General features: G+C 35.5%; 1 protein-coding gene across 1 annotated transcript; it reads left to right on the top strand.

Annotated features, from left to right (window-relative positions):
* The first annotated feature begins 2,093 nt into the window (after window positions 1–2,093).
* LOC109216282 (L-arabinokinase-like) lies at window positions 2,094–19,090 on the top strand. The gene is made up of 29 exons (XM_019380429.1): window positions 2,094–2,576; window positions 3,926–4,033; window positions 4,604–4,672; window positions 4,786–4,869; window positions 6,293–6,369; window positions 7,417–7,483; window positions 8,266–8,323; window positions 8,526–8,593; window positions 8,668–8,730; window positions 9,159–9,212; window positions 9,317–9,419; window positions 9,506–9,615; window positions 9,707–9,826; window positions 11,406–11,462; window positions 11,938–12,110; window positions 12,216–12,378; window positions 12,897–12,980; window positions 13,348–13,467; window positions 15,368–15,498; window positions 15,577–15,658; window positions 16,239–16,326; window positions 16,748–16,791; window positions 16,899–16,994; window positions 17,080–17,156; window positions 17,638–17,856; window positions 17,944–18,109; window positions 18,268–18,339; window positions 18,444–18,647; window positions 18,754–19,090. The coding sequence occupies exons 1-29, from the start codon at window positions 2,493–2,495 to the stop codon at window positions 18,859–18,861; spliced, it is 2,949 nt and encodes a 982-aa protein (XP_019235974.1). The 5' UTR covers window positions 2,094–2,492; the 3' UTR covers window positions 18,862–19,090.
* Window positions 19,091–21,636: the final 2,546 nt, after the last annotated feature.

The following is a 21,636-nucleotide window of genomic DNA, read 5'->3' as shown; positions in this document are numbered from 1 at the left end:
ATACATGGAATGAATTATTATGAGTATACCTAGATCCTCGTACAAGAAAATGTGAATTTGAAGTTCAAGTGATAATTCATTTCCAAAATATTGTCAGACGCATTTGATGACCCAAAGCTAAATGTCATATTTCAGCTGTTAATATTCCAAATAGAATAAAGTCCATGATGGACATAGTCTGTGGAACGCATGAAGCGTAATAGACTAATCGGTTCCAAAGATAAAACTCATTGAAGAAGGAGAGGAGCATATGTTCAAGATGGTCATAATAAGGAGGCAAGTGCTTTATAAGAGCACCATGACATAACACTTTATAAGACCTCATGGGAGAGGCTCAGGTACCTGAAAATAATGAGATCTCGATAAGTTATGTCTTTATTGTGCGATGATGGAACCGATGTAAAATGATCATCGATGATGTTGTTAATATAATGTAGCGCTCAATATTATTAATATTGACGAGGATCTTGAGCTCAAATCTGTCATGGAATTTGGACAGATAAATGATTGGCCAAATGAAAAATATGCAATGAAATTGACTTCACCTGAAAAATGTGAAGTTGGACGGATAGTCTCCACACCTGAAAGTGAAATGAAAAATCAAGTTGATAGACTTAAAGATGACTTGTGGCACAAAATTTTCGTAAATATCCTGGTATTAGGAGACATGTTCTCCTGTGGGGAATGGAGTCATTTCAGATTTTGGCCTGACAATACATTTGATATGCATATAATGAAAATCCTTGAATAATTTAAATTGTTCTGAAGCATATTAAGGTTCCCAAGAAATTTATTAAATAAATCTTCGGCAAATCCTTATGTAGATTAGAGCGATCATGGCGTACATGATTTATTTTTGTGTCTAGTGCAGTTGGTGCACTAATATATCTGGCTAGAACCGTGAGTATAACAATATTCTAGCAAGATATAGTTTTATTTCAATGTGGAGATATTGGAATACAATTAGTATTATATTTCAAAAGGAATACTTGATGTAGATTTGTTTATTCTAACAAATATTGCCAAGATTTTGTTGGTTATGCAAATGCAGGCATTTTCCTGAAGTTCGTTCTTTAAACTTTCTATTTGCCTGTGAGAGTACTGCCATATTATCATATTACAAGGCATTTAATTGTTGATACTTATTCAAGTCATGCCAAGATAAGCAACTGATAAAGCAATGGGCTCAACACACAACAAACGTGTGACTTGACTTTGAAGAGAAGATTCCAATAATACTGAAGATAGTGTTGTTTGCTTATATTAATTAAAAGAAGGACTATCGAAGGAGACAAAATAAAGCACATTCACCAAAGTTCTTCAACAGGTTTGTTCAAGTGATAATTTGACAAACTTCTTCACAAGACATTGCGGATCTCAATATCAGAGAAGTTATTATACAAGATTGGAATTCGTGATGTTTTCATCAGGGGGAGGCAAATACGCGCTGTACTCTTTTTCCCTTAGCTAATGTTTTATCCCAATGGGTTTTCCTTGCAAGGTTTTTAATGAGGCAGCAAATAATGGTATTACAAGATATGTGTACTCTTTTTCCTTCACTAAGATTTTTTCCCACAAGGTTTTTTCTTAGTAAGGTTTTAATGAGGCACATTGTCTATAGACATCCAAGGAGGAGTGTTATGAAATATTATCTTGTAGTGGAAGTCTATAACTCCTAAAGAAGTTACTCCCACTACTCTTCTCCATTAAGTAGATAACTCTCACTACTTCTCACCATTATAGTTGTAACTCCCACACCTCCATAACCTCCCCATGATCTTTCCCCGTGATCTCAATAATTAATACCATGTTTATGATATCCCTTTGTATACCTCAATGTCATCCTATAAATAGAGGGTTTGGACACCACATTGTACACACTTGAATACATGGAAGAAATAGATTCTCTTCTCTCTTTCTCTCTACATTGTTGTCTATCTTCTTGTTTTATATTATTACTTTGAGCTAAGTTTCGTAAAAAATCCAGCATTGACTTAAAGGACTCAAAAGGAATAAAATACGAATTTAAGGGCAAAATTCGAAGGAAAAAAAAACATAAAAATACACATGGAAAAGTCAGTAATTTGTAGTAGTTCCAACAACCAAAATCAGAAGAGTCCCACACTCTCCCGCCCTCACTATTTTCGATGTACTATTTATGTTCATCATATAAATATTTCTCCTTTTCTTTCTAACTAATTCACATTAAATACCTACTAACAGATATTTGGATTTATCGATTTTGTTACTCTATTATCTAATAATCCAAAATACATTTACATTACACATACATCAGCATTCAGTTGTATACTATGTATATAATTATTGAGATCAGATAAACATTTGGCCCAAAAATCTCGTTCGATCTGATTTTATCCTTCACGATTTTTTCTAGGTTTTTTAGTGTGCATTCACTTGATCCAATTTAAATCTACTTGGGAACATTAATTTTTTGGTAATTATTGAAGAAAAAAAGGGGATTTTGTTCAAGAATGGTGGGATCAGAGAAGAAGTCACTTGTTTTTGCTTATTATGTTACTGGTCATGGATTTGGCCATGCCACCCGTGTTGTTGAGGTACGTTCTTTTTCTATTGTTCAATTTGTTACGTTTACGTTTTGAACTGCATTGGAACTTTTGTACTATATTTAGTAATGCTGGAATTAGCAACAACTGATAATGTGTTCTAATTGATTGATCCAGTTTTGTTCCTCTTAATTTGTTTTAATTTGTTCAATGTGCTGGCATGAGTTTATACATTTCGTTTGCGATTTGTGAACATTGTATATGAGTAGCATGCTTAAAAAGAAAACCCATTGGTTTCTGGTAAGGTAATTGGAGCGATAGAGTATGAGAAATGTGAATAAACTGAATGTGTTGGGGCGATTATTTGGATACAATGACAACAAATATTACGCCTCAATTCCAAGCAAGTTGGGTTTACGTGGATATTGTGATCAAATCCAATTTTAGGACTAAATTTACACTATGGTACTGCAAAGTCAGATCATATATGTGAATTTAGATGATCTTCTCAAAAGTAATTGAAGACAAAATTCCTTCCTTTATTTTCAGGGAATCTTGGTACAAGTATTTGGCCTAAATGTTAAGATGGCATCTTGCACCATACACTAAGCAATGTAACCTTCATTCCTTAGTGACTTGGTGCTATAGACCATTTTGTATGCCTCATTTTTAACTGTTCCTTCGGACAACCCCACGTAGTAGGATTTTACCATGAAGGATTTAGCCTCAACTCTTCGTATCATCTTGTACAGGCTCTTCTTCCTCAAGCATATTTTTGCCAGGGGCCTCTTTATTTGGGCTAGCACTCCCCAATCCTCTGATATCATCTTGTATATTAGTCCCTTAGTGCCAAAGTTGAACAATGCAACAGTGCAATAGATCATTATGGATTGTGTTCGTTTGTTGCTGATAGTTTATCTGCCCCACGCAGTTAGATCTTTTTGAGTAACATTACTAAAAGCACTATTGAAAAGTTTCACCATGTTATGCCACTCTGATAGAAGTTAGAACTGACTTTGCAAACCTAGCCACCAAAGAAAGCTTGTGTCATGATTGAATAGGTCTATTTCCTGCTTGCTAGTTAATGTCTCAGCTTCAGGAAAGTCTCTTTCTCTTTTGCTTATGTAATTTAGTTAACTAACATTGAGATCATTTTGATGCACTAAGGACAAAAGGGTACCTGCATAACGTGATAGGACTAGATGACATAAGAAGGAGTGGCCACTTCTGCTATTTTCTTTGCTTTGTTATACCATCACATTTAGGTTATGGAAAAAAACCCACCTCCTTTAGGTTTATTTTGTGGAACTCTGGAAGCTTGCCCACAATGATCATTAATTTGTTAGCACTAACTTGTTTTGTTTACCAATACTCCCTAATCTCAAATTTTGTAATGCAAGGTTGTCCGTCATCTAATTCAAGCAGGACATGAAGTTCACGTGGTTACTGGTGCTCCTGACTATGTTTATACTACTGAGATACAATTGCCTCGACTTTTTATCCGTAAGGTTAGTCCTTTTTGATAATTTTCTGTAAAGGTTAGTCAGGTTAAGATACTGAGTGTTGCATGCGGCAACTGGATGTTTTTGGTTCTTGCGAGTTGGGAGATTAGAACTGCTTGATCTCTATGAAATCAACTTTATTGGTATGCTAGTAATGCATGATTCCATCCTTTGCTGTCTGATTTGAAATAATCAACATAAAGCTGCAGTGAGTAGGGACTATTGGTGTTTTAATCCTGTGGAGAAGCAGAACAAAATTTCCCTTTCCAATTACATTATGTGAAAGGATGAATTAGTTTAAGCTTGATGATCTCAGCTTTTCAAGTTTTCTAGACGAAAAAGGACAAATGGATGTATAATTATTCAGCAAATGGATGTATAGTTATTCAAGGTGTGAAAGCTGGAATATTTTTTGTTCTGTTACTTGATTGATCTCAATCTCCACTGGCAAGGGAAAGAATGTGCTTTAACATTTTCCGCCAAACTACAAAGTTTGAGCACTAACACTCTTGACATATCATCAAAGCTTAGTACAGGTCCCCGAGTTTTTCTAAGGATGAGATGTTAGTGTTTCAGGTTCTGTTGGACTGTGGAGCAGTTCAAGCGGATGCTTTGACAGTTGACCGTCTTGCTTCACTGGAAAAGGTGGGCCACATAGTCTATGATGAGGCAAAATTGCAGCAATTACTTAACTATCCGATTTCTATTCATATCAGCCATTTTGATAGAAAGTGCCACTTGTGCTTATTTTTATCCAGTATATCCAGACAGCCGTACTGCCCAGGGATTCAATCTTGGCCGCGGAAGTTGAATGGTTGAAATCTATCAAGGCTGACTTAGTGGTAATATGATCCTAATGGCAGCATCTGCTCTTCTTTTGTACTGCTAGTTTTAAAACCCAATCACTGCTGTATTATTAGTACAAGCTAGCTAAGATCTATTTCTCCTTTATCCAGAAGTACTACTTGGTATTGTACTGTCTTAAAGAGTGAAAGCATATGGCATTTCATGCTGGTGAAATTTTCTGAAGGGAGAAAAATGCATTTAGATGTCTGATAAAAAGCAAATTGTTAAAATCTGATAAATCTTAAAGTACATACACTGACCAGTTGGATTAAGCAGAAACATGAAAACATCATTATAAAAATCCAAAAACATATTTCTACCTTAAAAGAGAAATAAATTTTAGAGAAAAGTAAAATTTCCCAAACGAAAAGAATTTTGTCTAATTTAAAATGGCATTTTTCTTTATCAAAAGTATATCCGTTTTTCATTAATCTGAAAGGTAGATAATATTTGAGAGGAGATATCATTGTTTGAACTGTAAGTAGGATTGGAAAATGCAGATAAATCACGAACAGAGAGAAAGCAGCACCGGTAGGGGCTGAACTTGCATAATAAGAAGAGTCTCGATTCTGATTTGAGGGGAAATCTAATAAAGTGGGATCTTTAGAGTTACTAAATATAGTTGGTGAATTCTTTTGTCTATCAAAAGATGTAAAACATTTTAGAAACCTTAATGTTATTTTATCTGAGTGGATATATCCCAGAAACGTAATATTAAGAAGTGAAACCAACATAGGCAGCAAAGTTCCTTTGACTTCAAGAAATGTAAACTGAAGAGGAAATTGTCTGTCTATAGCTAAAGGGTTAAATATATTTTGCTGCATTGCACAGCATGTGCACTCGGACGAGATAGTGTCTTGTACACAATTCATTTTGTTGGCTGTTCCCAAATATGTGGGATGCAAATTTATCAGGACACTAAGGATGACATTTCTGCTGTATATATTTTCTGTCAATTATGTAACGACTTAAATCCAATTGTAATTATATGCTAATTTAAATAGCAGTATCTTTAATATTTTCAATTGTAATACGGTGTGGTGTATTTATGGAATCATCTGTGATTCACTTCTTCCCTTGTTCTTTTTCCTGTGCTTCTTCTATTTCCTCTTCTTCTTCTTATCAATTTAAAGTTTTTAACCTTATAAAAATGCTAAATATGTGGGCACTTTGAGTGCCCAGGATGCAGAGGACAAGATTCCCGTGGTTAAAGCTGAATGAATTTCAAATATGCAATAGACACCTTTGCCCAGCTGTCCAACATGAGTAGAAGGCCTTCTACAAGACTTATGCTTCCTAAATAAATAAATAAAGAAAACAACTGCTTTGCATTTGTGTGTTGTCCAGTTAATAAGGCTATAAGTTCTTGCTAGATATAATTCTACTGAAGTGCCTAAAGTTATTATTTTTCACTAGTAGGTCTCAGATGTAGTTCCTGTTGCATGCCGAGCAGCCACCGATGCTGGAATTCGTGCAGTTTGTTGCACAAACTTCAGGTAACACAGAAAATTGATGTTCACTCATGATGTTGAGTTTAGGTTTTATGATTTTATCCCTTGTGTTATATACTTAACTATCACATGGATGGTGGGACTGTGTGGATGTCTTTGCTTAATGGTGTGCATCAAGCATAGAGTATTTGTGGTTAATAAAGACATTTTTATCAAATAGACTTCATAGAAGTTAAACTATGTCAGTTTGAGGCCAAAAGAGGTGATTTTGAGGCTTTTTAAGTAGCAGTCACTTGTTTCGTCTGTAGACATTTATGAATATTTTCAATTTTTCACCTTGTTCATCATTTGAGATATAAAAGGTTGTATATGTTATATGTGCAATAAATTATTGTCCAGCTCGTACTCATGTCTACCAAAATTTTAGAGTTCTCGTTCCTGCTATGAGTCCATCTGCTACATAGCATGTGTAACTCTGAGAGAGAGAGAACAGGAGTACGAGCATGTTGCTCTTTTGCAATTGATGTTTGGGTAGGAAATGATGACTAAATGTGCTTTTAGTAGCGTCTTGAAGAATGTGCTGCATTAAGATTCTGATATCACATTATCATCTTTTTCACTGACGATTATTTTAGTGTCACCAACTTAACAAACTTTAAGTGATTCCTTCTTTTTTGACGACCAGTTCATTATTGGCCCGTATTTTCTTGTCTTTTCAACTCTCCAGTTTCATCTTTGGATTAAAATGTTAGGTGACTTTATAGTGTGGTTGTGATAAATTCCAATAGTTAAGTAATCAACACCAGGACCTCTCTGTAAAATGGGTAACTGAATCTACTTTCTCCTTTTATGAGCTCATCGGTCATTACTTTAGGAAATTGGAGTACCACATATTATAGGGTCTTCTGCATTTTGTTGTCTGTTATTTTGAAAGGTGAAAAAAAGAATACTGTTTCATCGTCCTTTAGAATTTCCTTTATCGTCTAGGATACATGAGATTATCATATTGTTTGAAAATGCAAAATTACCATCATATAAACAGATGGGAAGATGTTAATTTGCTTAGCTCTCCATTGCTCAAAACTTTGGCAGTTGGGATTTCATCTACGCAGACTATGTCATGGCTGCTGGATATCACAACCGATCAATAATTTGGCAGGTGATTACTAACCTTCAATATATATATTCCACAAATTGGTTCGTCCTTTTCATTTCCACCCAAAATACTCCGAAAGTTAATTTTTGATTTCAAAAATTCCATCAAAACAGTCAAGTAGGAGATGAAGCCACTATATATGTATCCATTTACGGGGTCAACATCTTGTGATGTTTTTATTCAAAATTGTAAATTTCTTTAAGCTAATGTATTATTTCTCATTCTCACATTGATCTCCCTGACATCTTAGAATCATATGTTCCACTTCTTTGCTCATTTCAAATTGATTTTGATGTTTACATTGTCTTTACATCCATGGTATGCCATGTTTTAGGCGTCTGACAAGGGAGAAATAGATATGAACTAAGAATTGTGAAGGTTGTATATACTATTGTTTTTGGAATGGTGTGAAGCCCGAAATTGAAAGACAATCATATAAATTGGGATGGAGGGAATACTTATTAAATTTTATCAAGACCTGCTATGGACTGCGTCTGCTAATGATGGAATTTTACTAAGGAGTTGAATTTGATTTGTTTGAGATGCCCCAAACCTTTTATTCTATGGAACTGTACTCACTTTGAGTTTATCATATTTAAACATTCCCTGCCTTAATATCCTGCTCGAAAGAAGCCAATCATTCTTCTATTTCTGTGTGTGTACCTTACTGTGGGTGATATTCATATTGGTACATATTCTCATGTCTTACTTCTAACTCTTTCTTTGATCTGATTGCCATATGGAAATCCAACATCAATGTGATCCGATCAATGATTATATTCCAGATAGCAGAGGATTATTCTCACTGTGAGTTTGTAATTCGTCTGCCAGGATATTGCCCAAGTATGTAATTTCCATGTCTCATATTTGATTCAGCTTGATTTTACCATGTTTCTTTTCTCATTTCAGCTCTGTTTTGGTTTTAGGAGTCAATATTCAACATTGTAACTAGATGTGCTGTTCTCAACATACTAATTTTGGGGTTTTATTTTCCATTTCTCATAGAGGTATTTTGATTGTTTACAAAAAACTACATTCCTTGCAGTGCCTGCTTTCCGTGATGTAATTGATGTTCCCCTTGTCGTGAGAAGGTTACACAAAACTCGAGAACAGGTGACTGACAACCCTAAGTCATCCTTCTGACATGTTCTGATTTTTCAAGTGATTAATATTTTAATGTGATACAGGTTCGGAAAGAGCTTGGAATTCTAGACAGCCAAAAAGTCCTTATTTATAACTTTGGTGGACAGGTAGATGCCACATTTTCAAGATGTACTGCTAAATTTCATTTGATATATTTTCTTGCCAGAGACTACTCACCTCAAATTTCTCAACCTAGCAACTCAAGCTTTATTTTTTTTGTTAATTTTCTTTTTTTGTTGAGTAACAACTCAAGTTCTATTTTTCTATCAGTGAATACTTGGAAGATTGGTTTTGAGACCTTTGAATTATAGATTTCACATTATGTCGTGCTGTCATTTCGTGATCAAGAGGTGGTGGTCTAGTCTAATTAATATATCTAGCATTTGATTATGGGAATAAGTGAGTGGAATATAAGGTGTTTCTATTGAGAAAAATGCACCTGGAGGTTCAGTAACATATAAAGGTATTTTTAGTAGATGTCACATGATTTTTCTTGTGCACTTAATAACAACTTTATATACATTTTAACTTGCAGCCTGCTGGATGGAAGCTGAAAAAGGAATATCTACCTGAAGGATGGATATGCTTGGTTAGTTTTGTAATCTTCTGTTCAATTTCTACTTTGCTCATTCTAGTTGCATTTGACATCTGCTAGTGCTTCACGCAAAAATATGGCCTTTGTTGCTGGTAAAGGTCTGTGGTGCTTCTGAAGATCAGGAGGTGCCTTCCAACTTTGTAAAACTCCCTAAAGACTTTTACACTCCTGATGCTATTACAGCCTCAGACGTCATGCTTGGTGCGGTATCTTAAAGCTCTATAAGATTGAAAACATTATTCTCAGAGTATGACTATACTTAAAATCAAGCATGTACTTTCTTTCAGGTAAAATCGGATATGGCACAACAAGTGAAGCCTTGGCATACAAGGTGCCGCTTGTCTTTGTACGCAGAGATTATTTTAATGAGGAACCGTTTCTGAGGAATATGATTGAGGTACGTGGCATTGGCTATTTCTTTGTTATTGATATACCTCTGATTTACTCAAAATACGATTATAAAGCTCATGTGTGAATATGCAACACAGCATTACCAAGCTGGTGTAGAGATGATTAGGAGGGATTTGCTCACTGGACACTGGGCTCCCTATATTCAACGCGCTGTTGCACTGAAACCATCCTATGATGGAGGAGTCAATGGCGGCGAGGTACCTTTGCTTTCTGAATGATTATTCTCGAAACACAGGGCATGTGATGAAAACAGCTCTTTTTGGACTATAGTTAGTAAATATTGATAGAAAAACACTTGAGTAACCCATGTTATAAAAAACCAACCAAGCGAGCTTCCATAAAGCTGGATATAATAAAAACAAACTTTATTAGAAGAAACCAGTGCCAGCATACTCTTCAACGATGGATGTCAGTCCCCTAAAAGCATCTGAGTGTTCTTGCTATGAACATAAACCGGGGAGTATTTATTTCTGTCCATTTCATGGTGTAGCTTTATAACCACTAAAACAGATAGGCGCCATATTTAAAATCATTGTCAAATAACTCAAAAAACATTACTTGGATACTTCTGTTGATGATGATTCATAAATGCTGCATTTTTTATACTTAATAACAAGAGAGAGATAGCCTAGTGGTAAGGATTCTCCACCTCCAAGTAAGCTGGGGTTCGAGTCACCAATGCAGCGAAGCTGGAAACAATCATTGTCGAGCTCCTGGGTAGGGGTTTGGGGGAGCTGAGGTTTACCATATTAAAAAAAGAAAACATTTATTTATATGCTTGATAGTGCTCTTTAAAATCCAAAGGCAAGTTCGCAAAGGTTTACGATATAAAAAAAACATTTATCTATATGCTTGATAGCGCTCTTCAAAAGCGAAAGGCAAGTTCACGAGAGATACCTAAAAATCAAAGTTGATGTGTCAAGTGTGAAAATAACCTCTCATCGTTCTGTTAGTTTTTTTCAATTTGTTTTTCCAATATGTTTTCTGATGAATATAAGGGAACTAACTATACAACAAATATTACCACTGCACCTGACATCCATGTTTGTACTCTAAGTTGAATTATTATGTACTTCCTGAAAGATACAGATTATGCTCGAATATGCTTGTCTATTAGTTTATTTAAGCACTGTACATTATGAATGGCATGTTGGAATAAGCACTGTACATATTGAATGACAGATTATGCTCGAATATGCATGTAAGGTAGGAGCTAGTTTCTTGATCAGCAGAACATAGTCTTTGTAATTCAGGAGATACATTGGGCACCATCAAGTTACTTAAAAGATGTTAGGCAAAAGTTTCACATTGCAGCCCTTTGCAGAGATATTCTCTGAGAAAACTTTTGCTTCTTTTGTGTCATGTCTTAAACCCTAATAGCTGTTAAAGGGTCACCAGCTATGATCTCTTAGTTCGTTGCACAGTTTTCATCTCTAGGATTTCTAAGTCCCCAGGAAAATGCTTGAAAATCTCCACTTGAAGTCTCTCGGAAGCACATACAGAGCAGACAGCTGGATAGTAGCCTTTTTGCATTGTCCCTAGAAGTTGCATAAGCATAGATTATACCTGAATTCTATTCAAATAGTAAAATAACATACTTTTCAAAGAAAAAGATTAAAAAAAAAAAAAAAAAGGCATATTTCTTCGAGTCCAGTGTATATTCTTATCCAGTAAAGTTTCCTTTTTCCTAATGGAGTTGTTCATCTTTGTGGTTCTAAAGAAATAATATTATTTTGTTATTTGATTCTTCTTCATCTATTGCCTCATGGATCTTAGGTGGCTGCTAGACTACTACAAGATACAGCTTTGGGACAATATCACGCTTCACATGGAGTAAGATTCATCGAAATTCATCTTCTTCTATCTTTATCTTAAGATGTGCTCAACTTTTGGGCGCCACCACGCAATCAATTTTTGTTCGAGCGGACCATAAGGTTTGGGTTCGACTCACCAAACGAGCAAAGACAGTAAAGAGCCACTATTGGGTTCCCGGTAGGGGGGGTTTGCGCGTGGGGTTTACCAAATCAAAAGATGATGTTGGGTATCTTGTTCTGGCATATATGAACTCCTGCAGCTGTATAATAATTTATTGAACTTTACAGAATTACGTTAATGTTACTAAGTAAAATCAACTCTATCATATGATATTTAGCAACTTGGTACATATGAAAAATATTGAGATTGGAAAATGCATAACAGCGAACTGATGTTAGGTCTTCTTATTGGATATAAACAGGATACTCCACCAAAACTGCATAACAATATGATTTGCTTTACTGATAACTTGTATATGTAACTTTCATTTCAGCTTAGTGGAGCGCGGAGGCTGGGAGACGCTATAGTCCTTGGCTATCAGCTTCAAAGGATTATAGGGAAAGATATAGCTATCCCTGCATGGTATTCGCTTGCACAAAATGAACTTAGTTCACGTACTCAATTGCCAAATAAGGAAGTTGTCGATAATAGCAGTCTTACAAAAGAGTAAATTCTTTAATTCCTACCCTCTTGTCTTTATATATAATCTGTTATGTCCTACAGCCACCTTTAGGCACGTTTCTTATCAAATATTCACCTATTACTTCGCAGAAATGATTACTTTGCAATTCTTCATGGAGATCATCAAGGACTCCCAGATACACTTGGTTTCTTGAAGAGCTTGGCTGAAATACAGTCCTCATGTAGTCCTCAAAATAATAACAAGTTCCAAACACGCGAACATCTGGCTGCTGCTGCAATGTTCAACTGGGAGGTATATCTCCTTCACTCATTCAGTGTAGAATCTTTTTCCCTTCATGGATTCACAGGTTTCTCCGCAGGATGTGGTTTATTAATCTGATAATAATATATAAGATTAATAAGAAGGAAATCTTCACATGATTAACATTTTGAAATAACTCAACGAGAAAGGGAGAAAAACTGCTGAAGGAAATTTTTCCAAGTGTTCATCCATATGAATTGCAGGTCTTCACAACTTGTGATATTGATTCGTTTACCACAGAAACCATTTATCTTGTAACGGTACTTATGTGTAAAGGTGCAATCAAACTCGAGAAGACTTACAGAATTACCAGATTTCAGGCTAGTCTATTGGGAAATGTGCCCAGCTTATACATGTGTTAGAACCTTGAACGGGAGATAGCATTGTTTTTTTGTTTGTTAATGGAGGTCTGCATCACCATGTTATTTCGAATTGAGAGCCTAGCCTCTAGATTCTCTTGCTGTTACATGTCTTGAGAACGGGAATTATGACAATATCTGGTAATGTAGGAAGAGATTTTTGTTTCAAGAGCACCGGGAAGATTGGACGTGATGGGAGGAATTGCTGACTATTCTGGTAGTTTAGTTCTACAGGTAAAGTTCCTTTTTCCTTGTTACATGTTTATGCTTGGGGAGTATTTGTCCTGGTCTTATGTTGTGACTTGTTGAATGCATGTCTTGCCTCCTATAAAAGCTCAAACTCTTTTACCCGTTCATACTTGAATATCATCACCTACTTCCTCACTAGTGAGCTGCATTGTATTTTCTTGCTCAATGTGGTCAAATATTCAAATAATTGATGTTTGCCTGAGCTAGAACATTCTGGTTCCTTTCGACACTGTTAAAGTGTGTTTTCCTCATATAAACTGTGACTCAATATAGGAAGTATTTCTTAGGCGTCATCATCATGTTAGATCATTGCTGTCTATTAACGATATGTTGTCAACATTTTCTTCCATAGATGCCCACCCGGGAGGCATGCCATGTCGCAATCCAGAGAAATCATCCGAGCAAGCAAAAATTGTGGAAACATGCTCAGGCTAGGCAGCCCAAGGACGGGCGTACTGCTGTTCTTCAAATTGTATGAATCATCGAATCTTTCGATATTTGCACTGCATGAGATATATTGCATTATTAGGAAAATATAACCATCCGAATTCCTTAATTGATTGTTTTAAATGCTGTGGCTGCGACTGCTAGACAATGGTCTATTAAATAATTGCAAAAACATAGCTCTGCCATCAGGAGGCAGCAATTTGTTTAAGTTGGAAAATAGTTTTCATGTTTCGGCCATGATGAGATACTTTTCATTTATGCATGATATTAAATTGGTAATTTCTATGCTTTATGCCCGCCAATCTCTTGACACCCTATGAGTGTAAGGCCAGTGTTCACAAATGTTCATCAGTTGGCAATTGGTGTAAATATTTTGGAGTAATGCTATATGTTTCTCACATATGGCATATTTAAAGATATGTTCTAGGTAGCTCTGGCATAGACTATTACATTGACTGCTTTCACTTTTTGGCACGCATCGGGACATCCAACACAGGTAAGACAAGTTTGTATCAAGGAAAATAAAGAGGATGGTAACATATGGCAGAGATATGAATTTTACGTTTATCTAGGCATGTCACTAGGATTAGGGGTTATTTGTCCTTCTATCTATTGTTTTGTTCATCAAACTTGAGACTAAACTCATGTTTTTTTACCCGAGTCACCTGACATGCCAGGAAAACGTAGAATCTTGCAACCAGACGTTATTCTGAAATGTGACTTTCAATGGTCAAACACTAAATGTGATCAAATGTGAATTTCACATGATCCATGGTTTCTAGTGCATTCATTTCTTATGGTGACAGTTAGCTGTCTTCACGTTGTTGGGAAAGATTTATATATACATTCTCTTCAAAGTCATTTTAGTTCAACAGACACTGTTTCATGTCTTCTTAGGCACTACAATTTTTAAGGTTATAGAAGTAGTATTGCTGCTGTGCTTGTAACATTTTTGCCCCCTCGCCAAAGGAGAACTTCCCATATTGATAGTCTGATATCTGCATTACATTTCTTCACCAATGATACATCACATTGTATGAAGTTTGTTGAAATCTCCATATTAGAGTTATGTGTGGTTTCCACATTGCTGATGTTGAGCTACTTACCTGTTTTCCCCAGCATTATCTTTCTCTTTAGTAGAATAACGTTCAAATTTCGGATGTTTATCCATGTAACATTAATGCATGAATATCCTCAAGCCAACTGTTAGTGTCTCTATTACTCGTGCAAGAAGCATTGTCTATCTAGTTTCTTTTCATTCGATAACTTGAAATTATCACTCTTTTGTTCTTTTTTCTTTCCTTTTGTCCTTTTTTGATGCTCTGAGCGAAAATGAGGAGGTATATGAATGGGTGTAACTTAAATACGCATTTGGGAAGTCAAAAGGTTTCTGTTCATTAACGTACATATCCGGGAAGCAAGGGAAGCTTGTTTCACTCAGTTGCAAAAGAGAGGAATTATTCTAAGTAACAGATATTATATATGTGAAGAAGATTTAGAAACTGTTGATCATCTCTTGTTTCATTGCAAGTGGCAAGTCAATGGTAGGAGCTCTTTCTAAATATGTATGGAGTTAGAAGGGTAATGCTCCCAAATGTGAAACTGTTTTGAACCTGTATTTCTGGTACACAAGAAATGTTATGGAAAATTTGGAACACTATATGGATTTTCTAGAGGAGTCAGGAGATCTGTTTGTGTTAGTTGCTGGCCCGTTGTATTTGTACCATCTTGGTACCTTTATTAATAAAATATTACCTTATAAAAGAAACTATCTGCGACGAAAATTCGAGCAAACAAATTTTCTTAGCTTGCTAGCATCTTAACTTCTTTTGTGGTACTTTTGACACCATTTGCCTGCTACAACATCTAATTGTCTATTTTGCTCATGAAAGTTTGTGACTTACTGTTGATGAATCCAAATCCAGGTATCATTTGGCTCAGAATTAGGTAATCGTGGACCAACTTTTGATATGGATCTTTCTGATTTTGTGGAGGATGGGCAGCCAATTACATATGAGAAAGCATACAATTATTTTGCCCGAGACCCAGCCCAGAAGCAAGTGAACTCTTGTATTTTCATTCTTTCGCTTTTAATAAGATGCTACCAGTTTGTAAATATGAAGCATCCATGTAGGTGGGCAGCATATGTTGCTGGGACGATTCTGGTACTGATGACTGAATTAGGCATCCGTTTTGAGGATAGTATTAGCATTCTGGTAAGCCTTTCAGGTGTTCATAGCTTCTGCAAATTTTTATTTTAAGTCTTCTACAGATTGCAGTGATCTATTTGAATGAAACTAAGAAGGTGCACCAGTTGTTCTATGAAGCATGTTTACAGTGATGAAAAAGGAAATGGTTACTGTCTTCTGATGAGCTGTTTTTAGAAATTCATTGTATGATGTAGGCCACTAGGATTTGTAAATAAAATAAGAATGGCCAAATGTGAAGCTAATTCCTTACATCTAGATAGGGTGACTATTTTGTACGGAGCAAAATTACTTTCCAAATTAAAGTTACTGTAATCAGTTTACAGACATGTGATACTTCATTCCATCAGCATTAACAAACTTTCTGAATCAGGCCATTTTCTGTTCCAGTCACAAGTTAAATGGATGTAAAAATTACCTTTTCTGTTGTAACATTTCTTTAGGCTTCTGTGGTTATCTTAACGCTTCCATTCATGTCAGACATAAATTAATAAGGTCTTTTCATACAGCTTTACTAGCCTCTTTCCTGTCTTTTTTGGTTCATCTAACTAAATAAGTTTTTTGAAATATCAATTACCTGTTAGCACAGGTAAGTTCTGGTGTTCCGGAGGGCAAAGGTGTATCATCTTCTGCTGCTATAGAAGTTGCCAGTATGACTGCTGTTGCTGCTGCTCATGGTACTACATTTATCTGCAGAATACCCTGCTCCACCACAACAACAAATATTTCCTTTATAATGATTCTGCATTTGTATCCACAAACTACACCATTATCTCAAATTCACTTAATTGTCTGTCACGTCCTTTATGATTTTTCAGTAGTCACTTTGGGAATTTGATGATCTCTGTCTCCTACAACTTTTATCCATTTTGTTTCACATGCCTATATGCAAAGTTGTTTAGATTGATGCTAAATTTGAACAATGCGTGGGCAGTTAGCAAAATTCTTGCAGTCCATTATTCCGCTTCCCAAATTTGTGTAAAAGATCCCAACTTTGAAAGATCTAGCTGATTTAAGTTGGAAGAAGTGAACACACTCTGGTTTTCCTTTTTATGTTAAATGTATACTGAATTGTAAAAAAAAAATTCCATTTTGCAGGATTGAACATTGACCCCCGACATCTGGCTCTCCTTTGCCAAAAGGCACGTTGTGTTTATACTTACCTCATTCTGTTCTTCCAAATTTTTCGTTCTGATTATTGGATTGGTAAAACCTCCCTTCCTTTCTCAAGCTTTATTCTCCTCAATAGGTGGAGAATCATGTTGTTGGAGCTCCTTGTGGTGTGATGGATCAGATGGCTTCAACATGTGGGGAGGCCGACAAGCTTCTCGCAATGGTGTGTCAGGTATGCAGCAAATTTTTATGCCAAGCATTACATAGTTACTGGGACCAACCGCGATATCAGAATTAGCACTCACTTTTTGTTTTAGCCCGCTGAGGTGCTAGGACTTGTTGACATACCACCCACCATCCAATTTTGGGGAATTGATTCTGGAATACGACACAGGTAAAACTTCCCACTGAGTATTTCCCTTTAACCGTCTCTTATCTCCATCAAATTTGTTTGCAATCTAACGTGAAGATTACAGTCAGTTCATGCCATATTTAAAAAATTTGGTGGAACTTATTTAATGGAGAAAGTTCTGAAATAGACGAATTCAAGAATGTTTTTCATTGAGTTGATCGAGAATACTTTTGCTTTTTCTCAAGTTTGGAGCAAGAACAAAATTATATCCAAATGTTGGTTCAGTTCACAATTGGTCCAACTGTTTTTTCAAGTTTACCATGTATCTTTCAAGATTGAAAAACGCCGACTGCAGTGTCCGCCAGGAGGTCTAAAACTAAAATCACGCTTTCCCACCACTTAAGCTGGATCGCAGTCCATTTTCTCCGCCTAATGAATAACTTTTTTCTACCAAATTAGGATGTATGTTTTGGCCTTATGTTCTACATTCTTTCCTTCCAGTACTTATGAGAGTTTGCTGCAGTGTTGGTGGTTCAGACTACAAATCTGTGAGAGTTGGTGCCTTTATGGGGAGGAAGATAATAAAGTCCGCTGCGTCGGTGGAGTTACGCTCTTCCTTGTCAAACATTTCATCTGCCCAACAAATCAACGGGTTCAACCCTGATGAAGCTGATGAGGATAGCAAGGATTTACTTGAAATGGAAGCGTCTCTGGATTACCTGTGCAACCTCTCACCTCATAGGTTTGTTATGCATATGTAGTTTGTATTTCTGGCTTTTATTCTCCTTCTTTTTTTACTAACTATGTTTAACATATATTCTAATTTCAGATATGAGGCGTCTTATGCAACTAGACTTCCGGAATCTTTATCTGGCCAGGAATTTGTGGAGAAGTATCTCGATCATGATGATTCTGTAACGACAATTGATAAGGAGCGCAATTATGCTGTGAGAGCACCAACTAGGCATCCCGTCTATGAGAACTTCCGAGTCAAGGTCCATAATTTGAATTTCCTTTTAAAATCATTTTCATCTGAATAAGAAGGTTTCTGGTCCTTTACATCAGATTAGCTTTTTTTATCTCCTGTTATTAGATTGTTCATATTCATCATGAGAACAACTGATTGACATGTGTATGTATCAAATGCTATCAGGCTTTTAAAGCATTATTATCAGCTGCACCTTCCAATGATCAATTATCTGCTCTTGGAGAGTTAATGTATCAGGTATATGCTATGCTTCATGTTTTGGAGTGGATTCTTTGCAAATTGTTCTCTCAATCGGAATACCTCTACAGAGATTTTCTGATCAAGTGTTTCTCTTAATGCAGTGTCATTTCAGTTATAGTGCTTGTGGGCTTGGGTCAAATGGTACAGATAGGCTGGTTAGCTTGGTACAAGAAATGCAGCACTCCAAATCATCAAAATTCGAAGGTGGGACTTTGTTTGGGGCAAAGATTACCGGTGGAGGCTCTGGTGGAACAGTTTGTGTTATCGGGAGGAACTGTTTAAGAAGCAATGAACAACTTATTGAGGTACCTTTCTACAGCTTTATTGTTATACAATTACAGATATATACTCTTCTTGTAAACAATACAAGGAATAGCATCCCTCTTTTAATTGTTGTCTTTCTATCTGCAGATTCAGCAAAGATACAAATCTGCCACTGGATTCTTGCCATACGTGTTTGAAGGTTCTTCGCCTGGAGCAGCAAAATTTGGTCATCTTCAAATACGCCTTCGATCCTAGTGTGATTAATAGCAGATGTAGTAGTTGAAACTAGACAAAAAGAAAGATATTAACAGCAAACTGCTGGAGTTTTGACACTGGAAATTTTTACACATCACAAAGCATTTGCAGATTCTTGGGTATCAATAATTCTAGGGCATTTTCTTGCTTTTTTAACCCTTTAGAAACAATAATTGTTTTTGAGTATTGATCATAAAGTATATTTATTCAAGTTCATCTTATTCTGCTATCTTTTACCCCTTCTTAGTATCTCTTTAGTATTTTTTCCACCCTGGTTCAACTCTTCCCTGAAAGTGAATGAACTTGTAAATGCCTGGACTCCTTATCTTTTGTGTTTGTTACTACTGTAAAAATTTGTCTTTTGTAGTTGATTAGGTTATTTTTGCATTATATCTTTCAATAATCTGGCTAGAATGCGGATTTTCGAGGACATGGCCCTTGATAGGAAAGTCTGGAGGTCTAGTATCAAGGTTGCAGGATAGGGGCTTCTAGAATTTTTCGTACTTNATAACTTTCGACGCGGAGTAAAAATTTGTATGTAAAAATTCATTAAAATTGTAAAAAAAAAATAGATGTAAACCCATAACTTTAAAAATATAATGGGTTCAATGTTAAAAACATTAAAATTGAATCATAGGATTTAAATTCTGGATCCGCCTCTACGTTGGGAGTATGAAATTTGGCTTAAAAATGGCTCTCACACGCCTACAAGGGTGAGGCAAATCACACATGGAGTCTAGTCAGCTTTTGTGTCAAAGTGGAATAAAAGAAATGGGGTTGGAGGGCCAAAATGGAACAAAGCTGAGTTAAAGCGACAAAATAAAAAATTGGGCCAAGTTTAATGGGTTGTCTATGTATTTAGCCATATATATATGTATATATTTCACTATAGGCAAGATAAAAATAATAGTAATAATAATAATTTAGTTCTATAATTAGCGTATCTTGAAATTTTTATAAATTTGAGGAGTGTTACACAAAAAGAAAAATGCATAAAGGCAAAATAAAAAACATACTAGTTCGCTGGTTCGATGCAGAGAAGATGACAAAGGAGAAGAGATTAAGTGCAACAAACTACAGCAGAGAATCACTGGGCAGGAACAAAATCGAACAATGATTCCCATGCAAGGAACGATACTGATACTGAGGGAGCGAAATTTTGCCTCTGAAATTTTGGCTCTGATATTGTGGCTCTGAAGCGTATAAAGGAAGGGTTTGGGAATAAAAGAAATAGAAGAAAGGGTAAAAATATCTTTTCATATTAATTTTAATAGAGTAGTGGTTATTTTTGCTCAGCATTAGAATTGGTGGATAAAAAATAAATACCACCTTATTTAGTGGCTACCACAGGCCATTTTTACCATATGCTCCTAGTTGCATTCTTCCCGTACTCCGGCGGATATTTCTGGACAAAGCTTAAAATTTAAAAACTAAAGGTTGACCAAAAAAATATAATCCTGTTATGAAATATTATCTTGTAGTGGAAGTCTATAACTCCTAAAGAAGTTACTCCCACTACTCTTCTCCATTAAGTAGATAACTCCCACTACTTCTCACCATTATAGTTGTAACTCCCACACCTCCATAACCTCCCCATGATCTTTCCCCGTGATCTCAATAATTAATACCATGTTTATGATATCCCTTTGTATACCTCAATGTCATCCTATAAATAGAGGGTTTGGACACCACATTGTACACACTTGAATACATGGAAGAAATAGATTCTCTTCTCTCTTTCTCTCTACATTGTTGTCTATCTTCTTGTTTTATATTATTACTTTGAGCTAAGTTTCGTAAAACGTTATCAGCACGAAGCTTTAATCAACCTAGAAGATATGAATGGTTGACAACCTTGAACCAATGGAAATATGGGCATTATTACGAATGCCATATAATGTTTAGTTTGCCTCTATTATCCAGGGAGTATTATTTTTAAAATTATACCATAAATTGTGTATTTAGCTTATGTTAAAATTTAAGATTTGTAGTTGCTTTGTTTAGAAAAAACTAAGCTTTGATTTTAAGTTTTCATGCTGGTATGGTTGTATATGTCCACTAACTTTGTTCCTAGTTCTAAAATTGATCTTATACAATTATAACATCATGCTATCATTGATTTTCCATGATATTAAAAGATCTTTGTGAAACATCAAAAAGCATTCTGGTCATGTTGTGTATTAACGAGGACTTTTAAGATCGATGGCCTAATCTAATTTGTTGCAACATTTTTATGCTGATAATTGACAAAGTAATATCATTATGTTTTACTAGCCTATTTTGACATCATCTGTATTAAAACAGAATATGCTAGCAATAGTTATTACTTAAGATTATTTGTTTTTTTAAGTTAAGTATATTTAGTTATGTGTTTCAATTCTTGTGTGCATTTTATTTAATCATGCATTAGTATGCAGTAATACATCACATAGTAATAACGCTACATGGTGATTCTCTTATTGACATATTTATATGTAGGATACTAGTACACGAGTTTGTACTCTATCATATTTTTATTGATAATAGTTCTTATCATTTCTATTTTGCTTATTTTTATGATAGATTTTACTATGTGGCTACATAAAATTATATTCCATTCTCTGATGTGAATCAGACCATTTGTGATAAACATTATATAAGGATAAGACGGTGGGTTCAAGTCCCAACGCACCATGAGGGTAAGACATCGAGTTTTAAGTCCTGATGATCCATGATTGTAAAAGTTGGGTTCGAGTCCCAACTCATTATGGCCTAACATGTCTTTATATGGGTCAG

Source organism: Nicotiana attenuata, unplaced genomic scaffold, assembly GCF_001879085.1.
Source record: "Nicotiana attenuata strain UT unplaced genomic scaffold, NIATTr2, whole genome shotgun sequence".
Classification (NCBI taxonomy): Eukaryota; Viridiplantae; Streptophyta; class Magnoliopsida; order Solanales; family Solanaceae; genus Nicotiana; species Nicotiana attenuata.
The sequence above is the reverse complement of the archived record's forward strand: the minus strand, read 5'-3'. Positions and strand labels throughout refer to the sequence as shown.